Source organism: Rhamphochromis sp. 'chilingali' (assembly GCF_963969265.1).
Source record: "Rhamphochromis sp. 'chilingali' genome assembly, chromosome: 4".
In the NCBI taxonomy this organism is placed as follows: Eukaryota; Metazoa; Chordata; class Actinopteri; order Cichliformes; family Cichlidae; genus Rhamphochromis; species Rhamphochromis sp. 'chilingali'.
In genome coordinates, this window is record NC_137948.1 from 25,005,962 (window position 1) to 25,025,501 (window position 19,540).

At 38.6% G+C, this 19,540-nt stretch overlaps 2 protein-coding genes across 2 annotated transcripts; both read right to left on the reverse strand.

Annotated features, from left to right (window-relative positions):
- Positions 1 to 1,917: 1,917 nt before the first annotated feature.
- Positions 1,918 to 8,545, reverse strand: pla2g12a (phospholipase A2, group XIIA). The gene is made up of 4 exons (XM_080880461.1): positions 7,256 to 8,545; positions 5,455 to 5,531; positions 4,546 to 4,711; positions 1,918 to 2,789 (listed from the first exon to the last, which is right to left on the reverse strand). The coding sequence occupies exons 1-4, from the start codon at positions 7,473 to 7,475 to the stop codon at positions 2,671 to 2,673; spliced, it is 582 nt and encodes a 193-aa protein (XP_080736587.1). The 5' UTR covers positions 7,476 to 8,545; the 3' UTR covers positions 1,918 to 2,670.
- A 1,056-nt stretch (positions 8,546 to 9,601) lies between these two features.
- Positions 9,602 to 19,175, reverse strand: dnajb14 (DnaJ heat shock protein family (Hsp40) member B14). Its single transcript, XM_080879882.1, has 8 exons — positions 19,015 to 19,175; positions 15,994 to 16,168; positions 13,408 to 13,553; positions 12,440 to 12,628; positions 12,100 to 12,185; positions 11,622 to 11,731; positions 10,889 to 11,061; positions 9,602 to 10,800 (listed from the first exon to the last, which is right to left on the reverse strand). Exons 1-8 carry the CDS (start codon positions 19,145 to 19,147, stop codon positions 10,676 to 10,678), a joined length of 1,137 nt encoding a protein of 378 aa, XP_080736008.1. The 5' UTR covers positions 19,148 to 19,175; the 3' UTR covers positions 9,602 to 10,675.
- Positions 19,176 to 19,540: the final 365 nt, after the last annotated feature.

Sequence of the window (19,540 nt, forward strand, 5' to 3'; positions counted from 1 at the left end):
TGATCACCTGACACAACATGCGTTTCTTTCCGCTGTTGTTCTTGGTGGTTAAAGCCCACAGGAGCACCTGGCTGCAGCCAGACCCTTCTCGGTTAAAGGGAGCAGTTTGCAGCAGGTGTTCGTTTAAGCTGTAGTGCTACCGAGTGACCACAAGGAAGCGCTGTTTTCTTACCTAACTTTAAATATTGATATCAAAAGTGGAAAGTCAAACAGGAACGCTTTGTCAGTGTGTGTCAGGCTAATAGTATGTAAGATTGTTTAATGTGATGAGGTGAAAACTTGACAATCTTATCAGGAACCAATATGATGACAATATTCTCAGGAGTTTCTAGGAAGTCTCCCCTTCTTCACTTCCCCTAATGTAGTTTTTAATAAAATCATAAAGATGTCTTTCCAAATGTGCCCAAAGGAAAACGTTTTTTGTTGGAATAACTGAAAAAGTAAAATCCTCTTAATCAAGATATATATGATTTTAGGTTACAGTGTTTAACGTTTTTAGTTAATGAAAAATTGATTAATCTGAAAAATTTTAAATTGAATTTTTGTAATCAACTCATGGTTATTCTGCTTAAATAAAATTTCACTACTGCGAGCAAGGGGTTTTTTTGTACCTTTATTTAAACTGTTTATTTCCCATGTATAAAAATCATGCTACATCTAATTGATTTTCTCTTGTTATGTTTTAGTTAGACCAGAAAACCAGACTAAAAATATTTGAGCAGACAGTCTGGCATTTACCATCATAAAGCATTTACCATCACCATAAAGATGATGCCTTTATGAAAGCTGGAAAGAAACCCTACCCAAAATCAAAACTGAGGATCTAAGTCTTCTCTCTGTGGCCTACGACTGACAGTTACATATCAATCTGAACAAAGGGCTAAGGTTTACACAAGATCATCATCTACTCTGAAGAGACAAAACAGCTGACTATGCCAGAACTTGCAGTGCCCTGGGAAGAGGATATGGAAGAAGCAATTGAGCCAAAACATGCAAAGTACCAAGAGCCCATTGAGAAGAGACTGAAAGGGTCCTCTGTCAGCACAGCTCAAAAAGGCTGGGTATTTTGTATCAGGTTTTTTATTACAGGAGAGGCAAAGAAGATGGCCATTAAAACCATGAGTGAAGCTGGGTTTTGATTAAAAGGGCTGACCTGTGGGTGGTTTCTGCTGGGGCACAAGTCAGGGCTTGATCAACCTCAGCTGGGTCACCTGTGTAGGATGTCTGATGCAGGTTTTGGTCCATTTTGGAGTGTGGTTTGACATTCTGCATTCTTATATGAAATAAAATAATGAAACACACTCTCATCAATCACCGACTTGACAACCTCCAAGTCTGAGTTTTTTTGTCATTTTTTTTTTAGGTATGGTGTAAATTAAAGCTCATTTGGGTTGATCTTTGCTATAAAAACTTCTCCAGGAATAGTTCTCCAGGCTTCTTGAAGGACATTTAAAGCTCTTCTTTGAATCTTGGTTGCTTTTTTGTTCTAATCTATGTCAAGATGATCCTACACTGCTTCAATAATATTGAGGTCCGGGCTCTGGGGAGGCCAATCCATGATTGATAGTCTTCCACTGTGTGTTTTTCTATGCAGGTATGCTTTTATTGAACTGGGACTTCTGGGACTCTTTTTGGGATCCTTGTCACACTGAAAAATATAGCTAATGCCAGTAAGACACTTTCCAGTATTACATGGTAGATCAAAACATAATGGTACTTTTCTGCATTAAAGTATGGCTTCTTGACAGCCACCCTTCCTTCCACTGACACCATCTCTGATGAGGCTTTTGCAAACAGTAGATGGATCTGCTCCTGTGCAAATTCACTGGCCTCATCCAACATATATATAGATATGATTAAAACATGTCACCTTAGACACTTAAAGACTCATTTACTTAAAAACGATGGATAACAAGGTAACAGTTAAAGCACAACTATTTTTATTGCAAATTTAAAAGATGTTTCTACAAGTCACATCTGCACCAGTCAGCACTTCAGATACGGTAGAGATAAACATCAACTTAATCACAAGTTCTTGTTATTGTCACAGAAAAGGGAAATGTGCTGTGCTGTTTTCTTTTACAGTTCACTATTCGCTAATGACATCTTGAAAATTAAGCGATTTCAGGAAATCTAGACGAAGCTCTAGCAGGTTACTCAGGTTGTGATGAGTTTAAAAGAAATCGCTGAACTGATCTCTGGGGGTGGGTGAAACAAATAAAACAAACAAAAAAAACCCCCCAAAACAGCTCCATCTATTATAATTAAATAAAGTAACCAATAATGGTTTGGTACTGGAAAAACAGTTTTTTTCCCATTGAATTAAAACAGTTCAGTCAGAAGTGTTCAAACTGAACATGGTCACAGTCTTTTTTTAATGTAAACTTCTGAGGAAGTTATGCAGACTTCACAGAAATATAAAATAAACTGCTGGTTTAAAGGCAAACCACAGAAACCCTGAACAATATATATAAATAATCAATGACATAGGAAAGATATTAATTGTCCACTCTCCATCTAAAAAAGGAGGCAACAGACACAGATTAGTGCAAACCCAGTAGCTCTATCCCTGAGAACATCTAAGAAAGACAGAAAGTTTATTGCTAGCATCCTTCTGTTAGTGTTGAGTTTCTGAAAGGGTCAGCTGACAGTCTCGTGGCTGTGGTGGCGTCACAGCTCAGTCTTTACTTCATACTGGCACACACACGACGCTCGCTGACTGTCCAGGTAAGGCTTACATCCCAAGTGCATAACTGCATCGAAAAGCAAAGTCACTGCTGACTCACATGCTGTAAAACAGGCAACACGAGAAATAATATGAACAGAAAAATCAGCTCACATCAATTCAAGCTCATTTATATAGCACCGAAGCGTAACAGCTGCCTCAAAGTGCTTTAAACTGTGGGGTAACAACTGTACAGCAAACACTTTATGATGGTCGGGAGTAAAAAAAACTCCCTTTTAACAGAAAGAAACAGTGAGGTGCAGCCATCTCGAATGACTGGTTGTGGGTGAGAGGAGAGTGGAAAGAAAAGAGGAAGAAACAGGAGGAGAGAAGGCAAAAATGTAATGACATGCTGCGGTGGCATATAAACCTGTGGGGTTAAATAAAAGGAGATGAGTAGAGAAGAAGTGCTCACAGTGTATCACATTACATCCTGCAGGAGCCTGAACAGCAGCAAGGGATCCTGAAAGGGTGGTTCAGGGTCACCTGACCAAGCTTTACCACAGACTTTATCAAAAAGAAACTCTTTCAATCTAATCTTAAAACTAGAGAACGTGTCTGAGTTCCAAATTCAAACTGGGAGCTCTGCCTCTCATTCAACTTTTAGAAACTCTAGGAAAAACAAGTAAGCCTGCAGTCTGAGATAACACGATAGGACTTAGGGCCAAATATAATGACCTCAGTTTTGTCTTAATTTATAAGAAAAACACTACAGGACATCCAGGTGTTTAATCCATCACTGGAGTTTAACTCATTGAATTTTTTTATCAGGCTTCATTTATAAATAAAGCTGGAGTCTGCACAGCACTGAAACTGTTTTCTAATAATACTGTCTCAGGGAAGCATGCATACTGGTAATATAAACAGAATCAGACTCAATACAGAACCTCGTAGAACTCCATGAATAACTTTTGTGTTCACAGACACAGCAGCGTAGGCTGCGATTAAGTGATTAATTATAGAATTAATCGCTGACTAAGGTCTTTCCCCTAGTCCTAAATATAGACAAAAAGACAGCAAAAATGATTTTTAGATCACCCCACTTACAAAACTCTTAATTTCTTCAGTTTATCAATAATAGAAGAATGACTGAACAGTGCCTTTTGCACCATTAACAACAGCTGGGTCTCAGAGGCTTTTCTCCATTTACACCTTTCCGCTACAGCTATAGTATGCATATTGCTAAAACTTTATTAATACTAAAATGACTGCTTCAAGTCATTCGGAATATTCATCATTCCTGTGCAGTATTATAGCATGTTTTATTACTTCCTGGAATAAAATGGTGAAAAAAGCAGGAAAAAGGCTTGAAAGGAACTTAGGATTGTAAAAGCTGAGTTGCTATCACCATGCCTCTGTTTAAATAAAGTGTCACGGGGTGACAGTGAGTCTGGCTAACTGGCTAATCTAAACAGATTGAAGCAGTGCACTTCCCCCTGTTTAAGATGTGTTTTATCACCTGTGTAACAAGCTGTGGGTGATTCACAGGTTCTTTAAAGTAACCTCCCAATTTTACTAACGTAGCACTCTTACAATCTTACAAGGCTGTAAGAGCGGCATGTTCAATAAAGCCAATCAAATCATAACACAAACAAGTGATTTAGAGAGCAAATATGTATGTTGTAGTTGTAACAGATTTGTATTGTATGACATGCAAAACTACTCTATAATATGGTATGATATATTTGTTTTTTACTTGAGTTTCTATTCATTTCTATAAAGATCTCCAAACGTAGCAAATAAGCAAACTTAGTCCACAAAATCTGTTTGCCTTTTTGCACAACCTCTTAAAATTATTTCCTAAACCACTGCTCTCTTACCTTGGACAGTTTGGGCCAATCCCAGAGTCCTCTGCACATTCCTGCAGATTTTCTCCAGACAGACCTGGAACTCCTTATCACAGTCGTGTTTCTCCCGGCCACAGGTGTCATAGCAGCGGTCATGTTGGTTACAACATTTGGTCATGGACGGGATGCCAACGTCAAACTGGATGAACACATATCAGTTACTCAGCAGCTGTTGGTTATACACACGTTTTGGACTTGACTAGAGAAGGACACTACCAGAATGAGATGCACACTTCTGTAAATGTTATAGTACTGCAGTTCTGTGCTCTGTTGCTGAAGTTAATTCAATTAACTGTATTAATTAAGTTGATTAAACATGTTTCTACAGCCTTGTTCATCATCTACAGACCACTCCAGCAATATTCTGTTAGTTTCTGGTCTGACCCGCTGTGGTCAGAAACTTTTGGATTTCTGGTCAACTCTTTGTCCAGGAACTTTGAATTTTACTGTGAATATTTTCAAAGACTTCCTTGGATTTCAGCGTGTATTATGGTATCTTTTATACACTGGTGTTTGTGTCATATAGATTAAATTTGAAACACGTGTTCTTCTATCTCAAGGATTATTACATGACATTTATTAAGTGCATATTATGGTAACAAAATGCCAATTTTAGCCATTTAAGAATAAATGTACAGAATTGTAACGTGTGCAAAAAGTGAAGTGAATACTTTCTGAAGCAAATGTATCTGGAGCCAACACTGCCAATAATACTGACCTAAGCAGTTTAGCTACATTTTACACAAACTGCAGCTTGTACTATGGACTTGCGTGTCTATTTCTGTGTGTATACTCAATGTATTTAAATAAGACAAATAAAATGATATACAAAATGATGCCCTTCAGCATGCTGGATGCACATGGTAACACGCTTTGAACTACCTGAATTCCAAACAGGGGGGAACCACATCCGTTGGGCGGTGGATTTTTGTACCCGGGACGAGGCACCGGCTTGTACCCTTTGAGACAGGAGCAAAGTTGATAAGATTTCTTACTCTTCAACTATCTGTTATCTTGCAGTCAGAGGTTACATGTTTACAGATAATTAAAAAAGGCTAGCGGTGCCACAGATAGTGCTGTGCAAATGTCTTGAAACACCCCTCATTTCTTTATATTTTAATTTCAATAACCCAGACTTTCTTGTCATTTTTAAAGTGGTCTCGAGCAATAGTTCTCTGGCCTTTCTGAAAGTCTTTCAAAGGTCTTTCTGCTTTTTCATTCATCTTGAATCCAAGCCTTGGACCTGGCCATTTTCACCATTCACGCAAAAAAAGGGGTCTTAACTCAAAAAAAGAGCAAAAAAAAAGAAGCTTAACTTAGCAAAGAAGCACCAAATGAAAATGTATTTTTAGTCTCTTTGTTGCAAAAATACAACAGGCTTCTGTTCCCATTACTATAATTGAATCTGTTAAAATGCTAAAGATAACACAGCTTGACAAGCCTATGATTGTATTTTTATATCCATAAGTTGAATCCCAAAGAGCTATTAGCTAAAAACCAGTATGGCATTCAGGGAATCCTTAAAAAAAAAAAAATTGGGGAAACTCAACAAGTGCAGGACAGAAGAAGTAGTGGCACGCATGAAAAAGCCTCTCTACAGCTGATGTACAGTATCTTAAAAGTTTTAGCTATTTTTAAAGGACATAACTAACACAGGACCTGAGAGATACATCTTGCATCAGCTGACCATCTATTGTTTGCTGAAGCCTCATCTAAAACTGTCTCAGCTGAATAATGCCTGTCAAGAAGCCAATCTTAATTAAGGGAAACAGGAAGAAAAGGCTGTGGTATGCCAAGGTACACAAGACCTGGACTGAAAATTAGTGGGAACAGGTCTCGTGGAGTGAAAAATCCAAGTTTAAATGTTTTGGGTGTCAATACATACAGAGGTGGTCAGGAAAGAGGTACATCAGGGAGTGTCTACAACCATCAGTACAACAAACTGGAAGCTCTTTGAGGATGTTTTTCAGCCAGTGGTGTTGGGTCTTTTCGAAACTGATGGAAATATGCAGTAAATTGCCATCACATTTTGACCCACCGTGCATTATAATCTGGAAAGCGTCTGATTGGCAATGCAGTACCAATTTAGTAAAGCATACCTGGTTAGAAAAACAAAGTGTAAAAAAATCAGTCATGGATTGACCTCCTCAGATCCCGGATGTCAAAATTATTGAAGCAGTGTGGGATCATCTTGAGAGAGAACAGAAGGAAAGGCCAACATCCAGAAAAGAGCTTTGAATGTCTTTCAAGAAGCCTGGACAAATATTCACAAAGACGACCCAAAGAAATTATAAGAAAACTTATCTAAGAGAGTTCAGGCTGTGTTCAAGAATAATGCAGGTGATACCAAATTATGTTTTTGCGTTGTATACTGCATTTCCATGTATGTTTGCACATGTTTCAATTCATTCATTTCTGCATTCATTTCTCATTCTTTTCATAAGAAAGTATGAAGAGATGAGGGTTGTTTGAGACTTCTACACAGGACTGAAGATGGTCGCGCCAACTATTAAATTAACGCAAACCCTTTTCAAGCTGATCTAAGAGAAAGTTGTGGCATAAATAATTAATTTACAAGCCTGACTAATAACAGGGAAATTCCTAAATTACACACTCTAGATGTCATAAACCCATTCTTAACTTGGAGAAAGAGCTTGAAAGCTGGAGTAATGACCTAGCTTACCATCACTACATCTGTAATGACACAGTCCGTCATCCCCACCAAACAAGTCCAGTGCTGCATTCAAGTACGTGTCAATCTTGTGGATCCCGTTGCGAATGGTTTTTAGAGTCATCCTCCAGTCTGGAGTCTCCGGCTCGTGATTGCTAGCAGACACTCGTGAAAAATATCCGCAACAGCAGAAACCCAACAGAAAGACACAGATGTAGCTGGGGTACTTCATGGTCTACTTATCGTCAGGGCCAAAAAGCAGCGTTTTCTTGCACATTGGTTTTGATTAATTCCTAAATACGTTGTCTTGATAGCATTTTAACTGTCACACTAGCTTGTTTTCATTCCGAAAACACATAGGTGGCATGAGCTATGATGTCGTTTCCGGGTTTGGTGGTGTCACGTGACCGCTGGTAAACAAATTATGGTGACGTTAAAAGAAAAAGTGCGCTGTCTATATTAGAAATGGGATTTACTCTTATATGCCCTGTATGTCTACTGTACAAACTGAACTGGAATGACTGGCTGTTCGCTTTATAATTTCAAATAAAGTTTGAAAAAAAAATTAGTAATGGGATTTCCGGCTCTTTCGGCTGGACTCACTAAAAAGATCCGAATCTTCAGGTTGTTTTAATTAACAATATAAAATTATGCAGAAAAGGAATTACTAATGTAAAAAAAAAAAAAAAAGTGGTTTTATTTATATATGTTTATATATAAATATATACGGTGGCCGCTAGAGACAAAGCGCGTACAAACTCCAAAGCACATATGATATATTCAAATAATTAAAAAAAAAAAAAAAAAAGTTCATTTACCTGTTACTACCACACACCAAATCCGGTTGTTGGTACTTCGTGGCTTGTGTAGCCACTAGGTAACAAAAGCTCAACACTGCCCCTAGCATCCTGGGGCACTTCTGTTGTGTTTTGTGCATGCTTCGGAGTTTTTATGTGCTGCCTCTCTAGGGGCCATCATAAATATACTTTTATTTATTTACTCCACATAAAATGTAGTAAATAAATCATATAATACAAAAAAAAACCTATTTAAATTTCAAATTTTAACTATTAAAATTTTCAGCTTTTTCCTTTGAAACAAATTTAAAGTGGAACAACATAAAACACTGCAAACCACAACACAATTAAATATAAATATGAAAACAAAAGATGCAGCACATTCTCTGTCATATGGGCCTGCATGAATAAACTTTCTGAATCCTTTATCATCCGCAACCGAAAATAGTTGTGGATGATTACTATACCTTTCTAATGTGATGTTGTTGTCCCCGGCTCTCTTTCCCTCCTGCTCTGTTCCTACGATACTGCCCCTCCCCCTCTTCCCAGTGCAAAGCACAAGGCTCGCTTGCGGAGTGAAGCGGAAAAAATTGGGAAAGAGAGGGTGAGAGAAAAACCAAAAAGAAAAAAAAAAACCCCATGGCTCCCAATAAAAAGCCAGCTCGCGTCGTTCACTTCAAAGAGTCGGCTCTAAGATCCGTTTCGTTCGCGACCGACACATCACTAGTCTGTATCGCCGTCTCTACTTCGGTCCAGAATCAACGTTCGAATTTATGTAATTTAAATGTTATAGAAATGTTAAAAATAATATTTTTTTTAACTATGTTTCGTAACGTACCTTCGCCTTACATCATCCATGGGTCACAGCAGACTGTAGTACCAACTACTGGTAGAAACTCTGCTATTACACATACTTCTGAAATAAAGTAAAATAAAATGCACTCAAGGGCTTAATATAATTAACTTTAAAAAAAATCTTTTACATAATTATATGTGAAAAGTATACAAGAGCTCAGTGTGTTCTGCACAACACCTCAAACTTTTATGCAAGTAGCCTACACAGCAGAAGACCACACCAGGTGCCATTCCTGTCACATAAACACAGGAAACTGTGCCAACAATTTTCACAGGGTCACCAAAATAGGAAAAACATTGCCCGGTCTGATCAATCCAAATTTCTGCAGCAGCAGCATTTGGATGGTAGGGTCAAGAATTTAGCGTAAACAAAAGCATATATTATTACTATATTTTCTTTGCACTCCCTTAGTGCCAACTAAACACCACAGTTCAACTACCACAGCCTACCTGATTACCTGTTACAGACTGTGAAAATATTGGGAGCAACCAGATTGTAGCTAGTCTACATCTTTCACAGAACTAGGCCCAGTGCAAATCTGAGGTACCGGTCAAACGCCTGACTGGTTAAGCTTACTGTCAGTTGTAAAATACATATGTACAAAATTAACATTAACCATTAAATTATGTTAGGAAAAAAGTAGATCCATTAAAAGCACACACCACTTGATATATGAGAGGAGGTTTTTGTGTAATTTAAACCAACTTAATGGATACTTTATTGATCCCCATGGGGAAATTACTTGTTTTTCTCTGCATTTGACCCATTCACTCAGTGAAGCAGTGGGCAGCCCACTAAGCAGGCGCCCGGGGAGCAGTGTGTAGGGACGGTACCTTGCTCAGGGGTACCTCAGGGTAGCCGTTAAGTGGATTCGAACCGCCGAACTCTTCATCATAATTCAAAGACAGTTTCCTTCAGGATATGTTAATAATTTGATTTTATTTAAATGATCAGGCGAGCATTGAAGAAAAATCCTTTTCCTTCTATAGTTACTTAAATAACTGCATAAACTTTAAACATTCAAAAATGAAAATGTACAACCAGTTATGAGTAACAGTTTCACTGTCCGTTCATCTTTAGTTCCAACCAAAGTCACATATTAGACTGGACGATATAAAATGTTCTCTAGTAGCAAAGTCAGTGATGACTCTTCATGATCCAGGGATCTTCATCCACAGGTGGAGGTGAGTAAGGAGCCAAGACAAGCATTCGCTCTCTCTCTCTCTTTTTTTTCTTAAATGTGATTCTTGAAGAAACTGATTTGTGTGTGGGGACAACACCTCCAGGTGAACTTATTGTTTCCCATTTGATGTTTATGACAAGCAGATGATGCCAGAAGCAGCTTGTTGGTCTAACATTAATTTGCTTGTGCAGAATGCCTCTCAGGTTGTCACTACTCAAAGCGCACATGCCTTTTACAATCAAGTGTCCTTTTCTTTCCCATTTTAAGGAAAACACACTTAAATAAGAGTTGTTTTTTTTCTTTGTTTGGTTTTTTTTTTTTAAAGAAAAACATCTGAGACGTTCTATATTGTGTGTAGATTGGTCATTTACAACATAACAAGGCGATTCCAAGGGCCAAAGTGGAATGTGGAATGAGGAAGAAGAAAAGTTAGGAGGAGGATGAGAGTAGGAGGGGGGAAAAGCACAACAATAGAGCTAAATTATATCTTCAAGTGCCCTAAAGTTTGAAGACTCTTCATAAAAAAAAAAAATTTTAAAAAAAAATGAACATACATATCTATTCATATAGATTTACAAGACCTAAAAGCATCCATTTCATCCACCTCTGAAGAGGTTATTTAGTCTGTCCAACTCCCTGCAGTTATCCATGGTCATGAGTTCTGCCTTCTTGCGCATTCGCTCATCCCGGTATACCTTAGCGGCGTAAAGCAGGTCTGTTTCTGGATGAGACGGGGGAAGAAACTGTGTCACATTTTTTTCAAGAGCACAAACTATTCTGAGTGTGAATTTATAACTGTGGTTACTTACTTGTCTGTCTCTCCTTCCAACAATTATTTCTGACATTTGATACATAGTCCTCCTCTACATTTTTCTCAATTTGCTGCAGTGCTGAGCCCTTAAACTCTGACTTGAAATCTCTGGTGACGTAGTAGTCAACATGCAGGTTTTCTGTTTGCCTCTTTATGGTCTGACCTGTTGACCTGGAGGAGATGGGAGGCACAAGCTTAGGTAAAAAATTCTTAACAGCAGCAATTTCCACATATGGTGACACATTTTGTTTCAAAACTCTAAGAAGACCACAATGCAATATGAAAAAAATATGAAAACAAAAAGATGCACATTCTCTGTCATATGGGCCTGCATGAATAAACTTTCTGAATCCTTTATCATCCGCAACTGAAAATAGTTGTCCCTGGCTCTCTTTCCCTCCTGCTCTGTTCCTGTGCTACTGCGAGTGTCTCTACCGCCCCCCCCCTTCCCAGTGCAAAGCACAAGGCTCGGAAAAGTGAAGCGGAAAAGTGCGAAAGAGAGGGTGAGAGAAAGAAAAAAAAACAAAAAAAACAAAAAACAACAACCCGCGGCTCCCAATAAGGACCCAGCTGTGCAAATTGCACAGTTGAACTAAAGCCTTCAAAAAGCTCAGATGAGCACAGAACATGTCTTACAAGACTACTCTTTGTGCTAAATTTTCCAAGTAATGCATGAAATTACACCTTATCATGTATAAAGGTGTCAGTAATGACAGAGTGTGTACACGTACGGTCTAGAATAGAGACTGTAGGGTGGAGGAGACACCATCATCTGGCTCAGCAATGACACCAAAATCAGGACCACGATGGGCATCAGCTGAATAAACATTGAAAAACCACCCTAGAGGCAAACAGAGTATGTTAAAATTAGTACAGAGCTTATAGAGCAGGGCTGCCCAATCCCAGTCCTTGAGAGCTACTATCCTGCAGCTTTTAGATGCATCCCTACTCCAACACAGCTGAATCAAATGGTTTGATCTCTTCAGCATGCCATCATGTTTGGCAAAGGCCTGATAACAAGCCATTCATTTGATTCAGGTGTGTGGGAACAAGGATGCATCTAAAAGCTGCAGGACTGTAGCTCTCGAGGACCGGGATTGGGCACCCCTGTTATAGAGCCATCAAGTGTCAACAAAAATTGTGATAACAGAAAAGTGTTAAAAAAGAATTCTAGAAATTTAAGACAGAAATTGTGAGCAGTCTACGTACATCTCCTCGTTCTTCTGTCCTCTCTTGCCTGTAATCCGTTTGATGGCTGTAACTTGTCCTGCCGTTGGTGAAAGTGTGTGCATTGGCTGCAGAATATTAAAATATCACAGCTGAGGTCAGACACAAGGGTATGACCTTTGTCACCAGGTACCCAAACAACCAGTCGGATTTTTAATATTTTGAACATTTTATGCAATTTTTTTACAAAATGACATTTCTCATGTCTCCCTTAACAGAAATCCATACCAATTAAAAAAAATATTTAAAAAAAACAAAAAAATTTTTAGAACAAGTAATTCTTTCTGCATTTGTGTCCTTATGTGCTGATGCGCACACTTACAGGATGGGAAGCCGCCTCCAAAGAACATGTTAAAGAGGTCCTCAGGAGTGATGTCAGCCTCGAAGCCCCTGTGGAAGTCGAAGCCTGCGCCATGTGAGTGACTTGGGCTGCTCGGCTCCTCTCCTCCTGTCAGGTCATACTGCCGTCGTTTGTCTGCGTTGCTGAGTACTGCATATGCATTGCCAATCTCTAGAAAAGAGAGCAGAGTTAGTAGAATGGAGTTAGAAAATCTCTTCTTTTCCTTTTCTTCCTCAAAAATTTTTATATTTATTTAATTAATTTATTTTTTTTTTAAATATAGCACCAAATCACAGAAGCAGTTGCCTCAAGGCGCTTTATATTTTTGGTAAAGGAAAAAAAAATTAATGCAGAATATATTAGAGCAGCGGTCCCCAACCTTTTTTGCGCCACGGACCGGTTTATGCCCGACAATATTTTCACGGATCGGCCTTTAAGGTGTCGGGGATAAATACAACAAAATAAAACTAGTACCGGTACCGAAAAAAAGAAAATTTATTCATAACACACGTGAAAAGACCAAGGAAAACAGAGTAAATGATAAAAACGATAACAAAATAACGCTGACAACTGATAAAAACCCTGAAAACTATACATTTCACACCTGAGCCTCAACTCTCGCGGCCCGGTACCAAACAACTCACGAGCAGTACCGGTCCGAGGCCCGGGGACCGCTGTATTAGAGTGCTTCATCATTTTTAAATATCACCTCAACATTTTAATCTCCCTGCTTATGCCCACTAGTTGAACTATGGTTTTGCAGTCTTTTTAGGAAATCTGCAGGAAATTCAGCTATCCTCTGCCACTTGTGTCCAGTGGGCAAAAGCAGGGAGGCTACAAAACTCATAGCAAGCAAGTCATTCCTGTGAACCAGAGGTCAGCTCTACACAACAAACAGTCCCCATCACACAATCAAAGTCACAATTCAAAGCAAAATATAACAAAGTTACTTTTAAAGGCCTCTGTTGCACCAGGTGCATGGTTTTTGTCTGGATGAAATTTGAGCGCTAGTTTCCTGTAGGCTTTTTTAAGCTCATCATCACCGGCTTCTTTGTTGACACCAAGCACTTCGTAGTAGTCTTTACACCGCTTTATTCTGAAAGACAGAAACAGAATGTGTGAATGGAATAAAAAGCTTTCAGATTCACATTCTTTTCCTGTCACCTTCTGGCTGAAGCAAGAACATTTTGTCACTAAAATATTAATGGTCCTGGCCCCAATCGATCAGATGTGTGATATTTAACCACAACTGAACACCTGAGAGCACGAATAACCTTTTGATGCCACAGCAGTTAAGTTTCCATCCTTTGTAGATTCTACACACATCACTGATAAGGGCCTGGTGAGAATTCATCATTTACACTGTAAATATCTCAGCACTCAAAGCTTTTCATAAGCAGTCAGTGCAAGATGAGGAATCCATCTTTTATACTTTGCATGTGTAATTGTGGGTACCATAATCAAAGACGACAAGCTAAACTGTTCTCAGTTTTGAAAAGATGCATTTTTGTGTTTCATATTCAGAAAACACATTTCTCTCCATCTGTGGCAGGAGCAGAGGTGGTGCTCTTTAACATGTTGCAGCACTGTGCTTCACACACAGGCAGAGAAATGCACAACTTTGAGTTCATCTCTTATTTTCTGAGTCTGTTATGCATGTCAGCAGCCTAGCTGCCACACATCAGGTAAACCAAGTCATTCAAATGTAGGTTTGTGGCTAAATGTTGTGTGTGACTTTTTAACTGCAGGTGTGATGATAAAATTCATCTAAAATTGTGAGCAACTGAATTATTGTTACGCAGAAATTAAAATTTCCAGAATGCCTAAACTGGAAGGAGTGGGGCGGTAGTACCAGGACTGTTCAATTGTGGCAAAACACAATTTTGTGAAGTGGAAGAAAAACATTTTCTTTCTAATTATTTGGATCAGGACTTCATTCAATTAACTTTTCAAATTCAGGTGAATAAACTACACAAACAAACGTTAAGTGAACTAAAACTTATAAAGACAGTCAAGGAGAAAATTGGGCCCAACTGATGTAGAATGTTTGACCAATACCAGCGCTGATATTTAGCCATTTAAAAAGTGAAAATTGTGATATATCAGACAACAGTTTTTTTCTTTCAAACTCAAGAAACATGAACTGATTTCCCTAACATTTGTTATGTGTTCCTTATTCATTTACAGTCTGCCTGACACCTCAGACTAAAACATTAGCTGGCTGTTCGCTTTGTGAAAACAAACATGTGTTGCCAGCAGGGAAGTTGCAGAGTGTCCTCTGGGTGACAAACTATGCAATGTGATCAGTCAGAATATGACCAAGAGGCCTGCTCATTTTTATTTTTATGTATTTGCTGTTTTTAAATGCCAATACAATAGCAAATATCTACTATAAGCTGATAATATCAGGCAAATATTATATCGGTCTTGCTCTTGTTTTAGCAGATGTGCTAACAGGCAAAATGAGAACATATAAATGATTTTATTCACATTTTTTTGTTTTAATTTACATAATAACACAAAAATAGTGCCCGACACCTAAATTCAATTTTATGCACAATTATTTGGAAAGTTACTTTATTTAAAATGTAGAAATATACGGTTGCATTTTGCTACTTTAGAATATTGATGGTGACTGTGGCTAAATGGTAGAGCAGGTCACCTATGAGAAGGTTGGTGGTTCGATCCTGGTCTGCTCCAGTCTGCTTGCCAAATACTGGGCAAGCCTCCAATGCATTTATTAGAATATGAATGAGTGAGAATTTCATCCAGTCATCCAAGCAATTCATACTTGGATGACTGCTTAGAGTAGAAAAGCACTACGTAAGAACCAGAACAAAAAGAAAAGAGTAAAAGTAAATAAATTAACTGGATTTTAATAAAGTATATGATGAAATTCTCAAACCATGTTATAATTCAGGGGTCAACCTTCAGGATCAATAAAGTTTTATTGAATTGAATTACCAAGCTTACAAAACAGTGGAGTGGAACTACGGATGAACTACACAAATAAGACACCTTTAATATACACTAAGTGTACAACCCTTGTTTCTTTTTCCTAGAAACTATGATGCAATATTTAACTCACAGAAGTCTCCCAATGGATTTAACAGAAAAACACAAGGGAAAGAGTGGCTAAGTTTAACTGTAATACAAGCAGCATGTTTATCCTGGAAATAAACTCAACTTGCCATAAACATCTTTTGAGGATATGGGTAAATGTGCTATGCTTGCCTTTCTCTTTGTTTAGTTCTAATGTTCTAAAATTACCACATGTAAAGTTACCCAGTATCTAGTCCACACTGCTAAATACCGGCCTATTCCAATGGGAAACCTATCAAGATGTAGAAGTTCCCATAGCAATAGCCATGTGTGCACAACACTGCTGAGACTAGAGTGTCCTATCTGTTCTCCTCCATTTAACCAAGAAACACTGGTGCTGTCACAAAGCCAACTGCAGCAAAGCTGAAGAGCACAAAAATAGCCGACTGAAGTGGGACAGATTTTAGTGGAAAACGAAGCACAGCGAGTCTCACCTTTGCACGCCTTCAACCTGCTCTTTCGTGAAGCTTTTAGGCGGGTCACCTACTCCAGATCCTGGGTTCTCTCGTTCTGACTGAGTACCATTGGTTTCTGAGTTTTCCGCTGCTCTCCTGCGATATGTGCCATTACCTGCTGAGCTCCCATTCTTCATTAAAGCATCCAACAAAGCTGAAAGAAGAGGGAACAAAGACACGTTAAAAGACAGTAATGCTGTCTGGTGTATTACATTTCCACACTTTTAACAGACTTCCTATAGCTGAAATAATGCAAAGATAAAATATGAATGAAAGCCTTAATGCTGATTCTCAGCGCTATTAAATGGCAAATGGCCTGTATTTGTATAGCACATTACTAGTCCCTAAGGACCCCAAAGCGCTTTACACAACCAGTCATCCACCCATTCACACACTGGTGATGGCAAGCTACATTGTAGCCACAGCCACCCTGGGGCGCACCGACAGAGGCGAGGCGCCACCGGGCCCTCTGACCACCACCAGTAGGCAACGGGTGAAGTGTCTTGCCCAAGGACACAACGACCGAGACTGTCCAAGCCGGGGCTCGAACCGGCAACCTTCCAATTACAAGGCGAACTCCCAACTCTTGAGCCACTATTAATTCATGTAAATCAAATTTTATTTAAATGCATGTTATGTTTTTGCAAATCATGCATAATCCTCAACAGGACATGAACGCCAGACCTGGTGAGTGAAGTGCAAAGACGTGCAAACAAAGTAACACAGCAATATAGCACATCAATTATCTCCGACTCGGCAGCAGCATAAAAGTTTTCAATTGTTTATTAATGCATTATTCATTAACATTACTCAGGAAATGTAAGTGCAACTGTCCTCTAAATGGTGCAACATTCCCCATATTCGCCAAATTCCCACAGCCCTCTCGGCTACCAAATATGATGAAAACAGTGGATTCTTTAGTGTAATCTTTTGTTGAGCCAATACTTTAGTAATGTGCTTATATTTTGCAGCTCTGGAAATTCACAAATCTAATTTTACAGCTGCCAAAATTTAATCTGCCTACAGTGGTCATGGCTGAATATTAATAATACTGCATTTATATGCATTTTTAAAAGCAATATCCTCTCTAATGTGAATAGATGCACTACAGACAGGGTTGTAGCCATAACCCACACGAGATTAGTTCATGCTAAACAGCCACAAGCAAAGCTGCAGTAGCAATATCAGGGGACCTGACACATTGCTTTACCACATTAAGGTTAAACCTATCTACAAACTACATTTGCAGTGCTCATGAGACTGTAAACCCTCTACATGCAGCTCCGTCAGGCCTTCATTGTGAATGCAAAAACATTTCACCAGCACAAATAATCCACGAATAATAATAATAATAATAATAATAATAATAATAATAAGTCCACCTTTTTAATAGAAATTCCTTGCATACTCAGGATTACTTCAGCCAGCAATTTTTAATCTTTATCAGTAATAACATCAGTGCGTGAGCAAGATAACAGCCAGGGACTTGAGTTCTAGACTCTGTCGACTCACCCTCAAACACAAAATCCACATTTTCCTAAACAGTATGGCTTTTATTCTTTAGCTGCACAGTTTAGAACTTCTAATTCATATTTTTCTTCATTATGCAATTTTATAATGTGTATTAAGTGTTAGCTACACATCTTTGTGATGATCTTCGCATTTTAGTGCACATCTTGTGCACCAACCAATTACTTTCATTACCGTTTTAAAGTTGTAATTTATTGTAACTTATATTTATTTCTCTAATGTGTTGCTTTGTCATTAAAGTCACAAAGTTAGATTTTTTTTTATTCCCAAAAGCTGATGTCATCTGTTTTCAGAGGTTGTTTTAAACATCCAAAGATAAAGAAACTTTCAGCTGCTCCCTTATATTTTTAGCCTTTTTTTTTTATGCTGGATGTCTCCTTGTGGAATTGTGCCATGAGTGGGGGCTTTTTAATGTTAGACTACATGGCTAACAAGTAAAAGGCAGCAAGTTATCCAAGCTTCTTGTGGGCATCTTGAAAACTGCAGTGGTTAACACACACACACACACACACACACACACACACACACACACACACACACACACACACACACACACAGCTAATGCTGACAGTGTAGGAACACAGCTAGACACATTTCAACCAACGAGTTACAGTTTAAAAGCGGAGGAGTTACTAATTATCAGTGAGCAAGTTCCTCTATGTTGTTATGTAAGCACTCACAATGCTATATAATTAAGACTTTTTCTAAACTATAATCCAAAGCGGTCTCAATCTCATCCTTATTACTGGTTTACTGTCATCCCACAGACGGTCGTGTGTCCTAGATTAGCCTTCACTTCAAGCCTTTCCCTGGTCAATCACTCAATTAAAGGATTGACCGGGTGGCTGTGTGGCCTGGACAGCATATACACATCGTCCTACATTTCCAGCTTCGCTCTTGCCCCTAAATCCCCAGATACTTTAAAAATGTGTGCCGAAATGAAGTGAAAGTGAAATAACAGCTTAACAAATAAACGAAAACCAGCTTACTACTGAGATAAAACGTCACTAGTAGCGATAACTAGCCTGGGTCAAATTGAATGAATGGCTTGTTGGTGAATTGACGTTTCGTCATTTAGCTAAGACCTTTCATCAGTTAGAAGGCGTTATTTAAAAAAACACGACGGGATAATAGTTAGTTATTAACTTAATGTGAACTATAAATTCCATTTTTTAACTGATAAGCCCAAAGGAAAGCGCAAGCTAGGTTAGCTGTCAGGCCACATCTTGGCTAATTTAAACGTGTGTTTCTAATGTTGCTGTGTATAAAACATAGCGCAGTTTTGAAAAACGTTAAGTAATCTGACAAACGTTTGACACTGTTACATACTATTCAACAGATGGCCTGTGACGAACCGATGTAACCAGATGTTAGCTACATGCTAACACTTACACAATATCAGCGGATGAGGAGCAGGTTGTTCCTTCGCTTGGTTAGCTAAACGTACAAGTCAGCCACAAACAGCCTTACCTTTGGCTTTGATAGTCGGATACAGCTTCTCTGCTTTGTTGAGAAACTTTAACGCTTTCTCCTTATCACCGGCTTCGAGAGCTTTTGTTGCTATATTTATACATTTTTCTGCTTCGTCTCTGTTCCCTTCCATCTTCTTTCCTCTTCCTCCCCCGGCAGTCAGCTGAGCACCTCATACCACGTGGTCAACGGCACTGACAGCAGCGCCAGCCAGAGGGTTACTGAGGCGTAAACCTCACAGAATATCACAGAGTATTTTTTTATTAGCATAACATGAATATTTTTGGATATCAATATTATATATACACAATTAACCACATTAAGGTTAATTAAAACAACATTAAAACTTTGTTGTTATACACAGTTGGTAGGGTCAGAATTTGACAACATGAAAACAAGTATCCATGCTGCCCTGTATCAAGTTTTCAGGCTGCGGCTGGTGGTGTGAAGGTATTAGCTATATTTTTTTGTTATGCTTTAGGCAGCTTAGTACCACCTGAGTATAATGTAAAAGCCACAGCCTGCC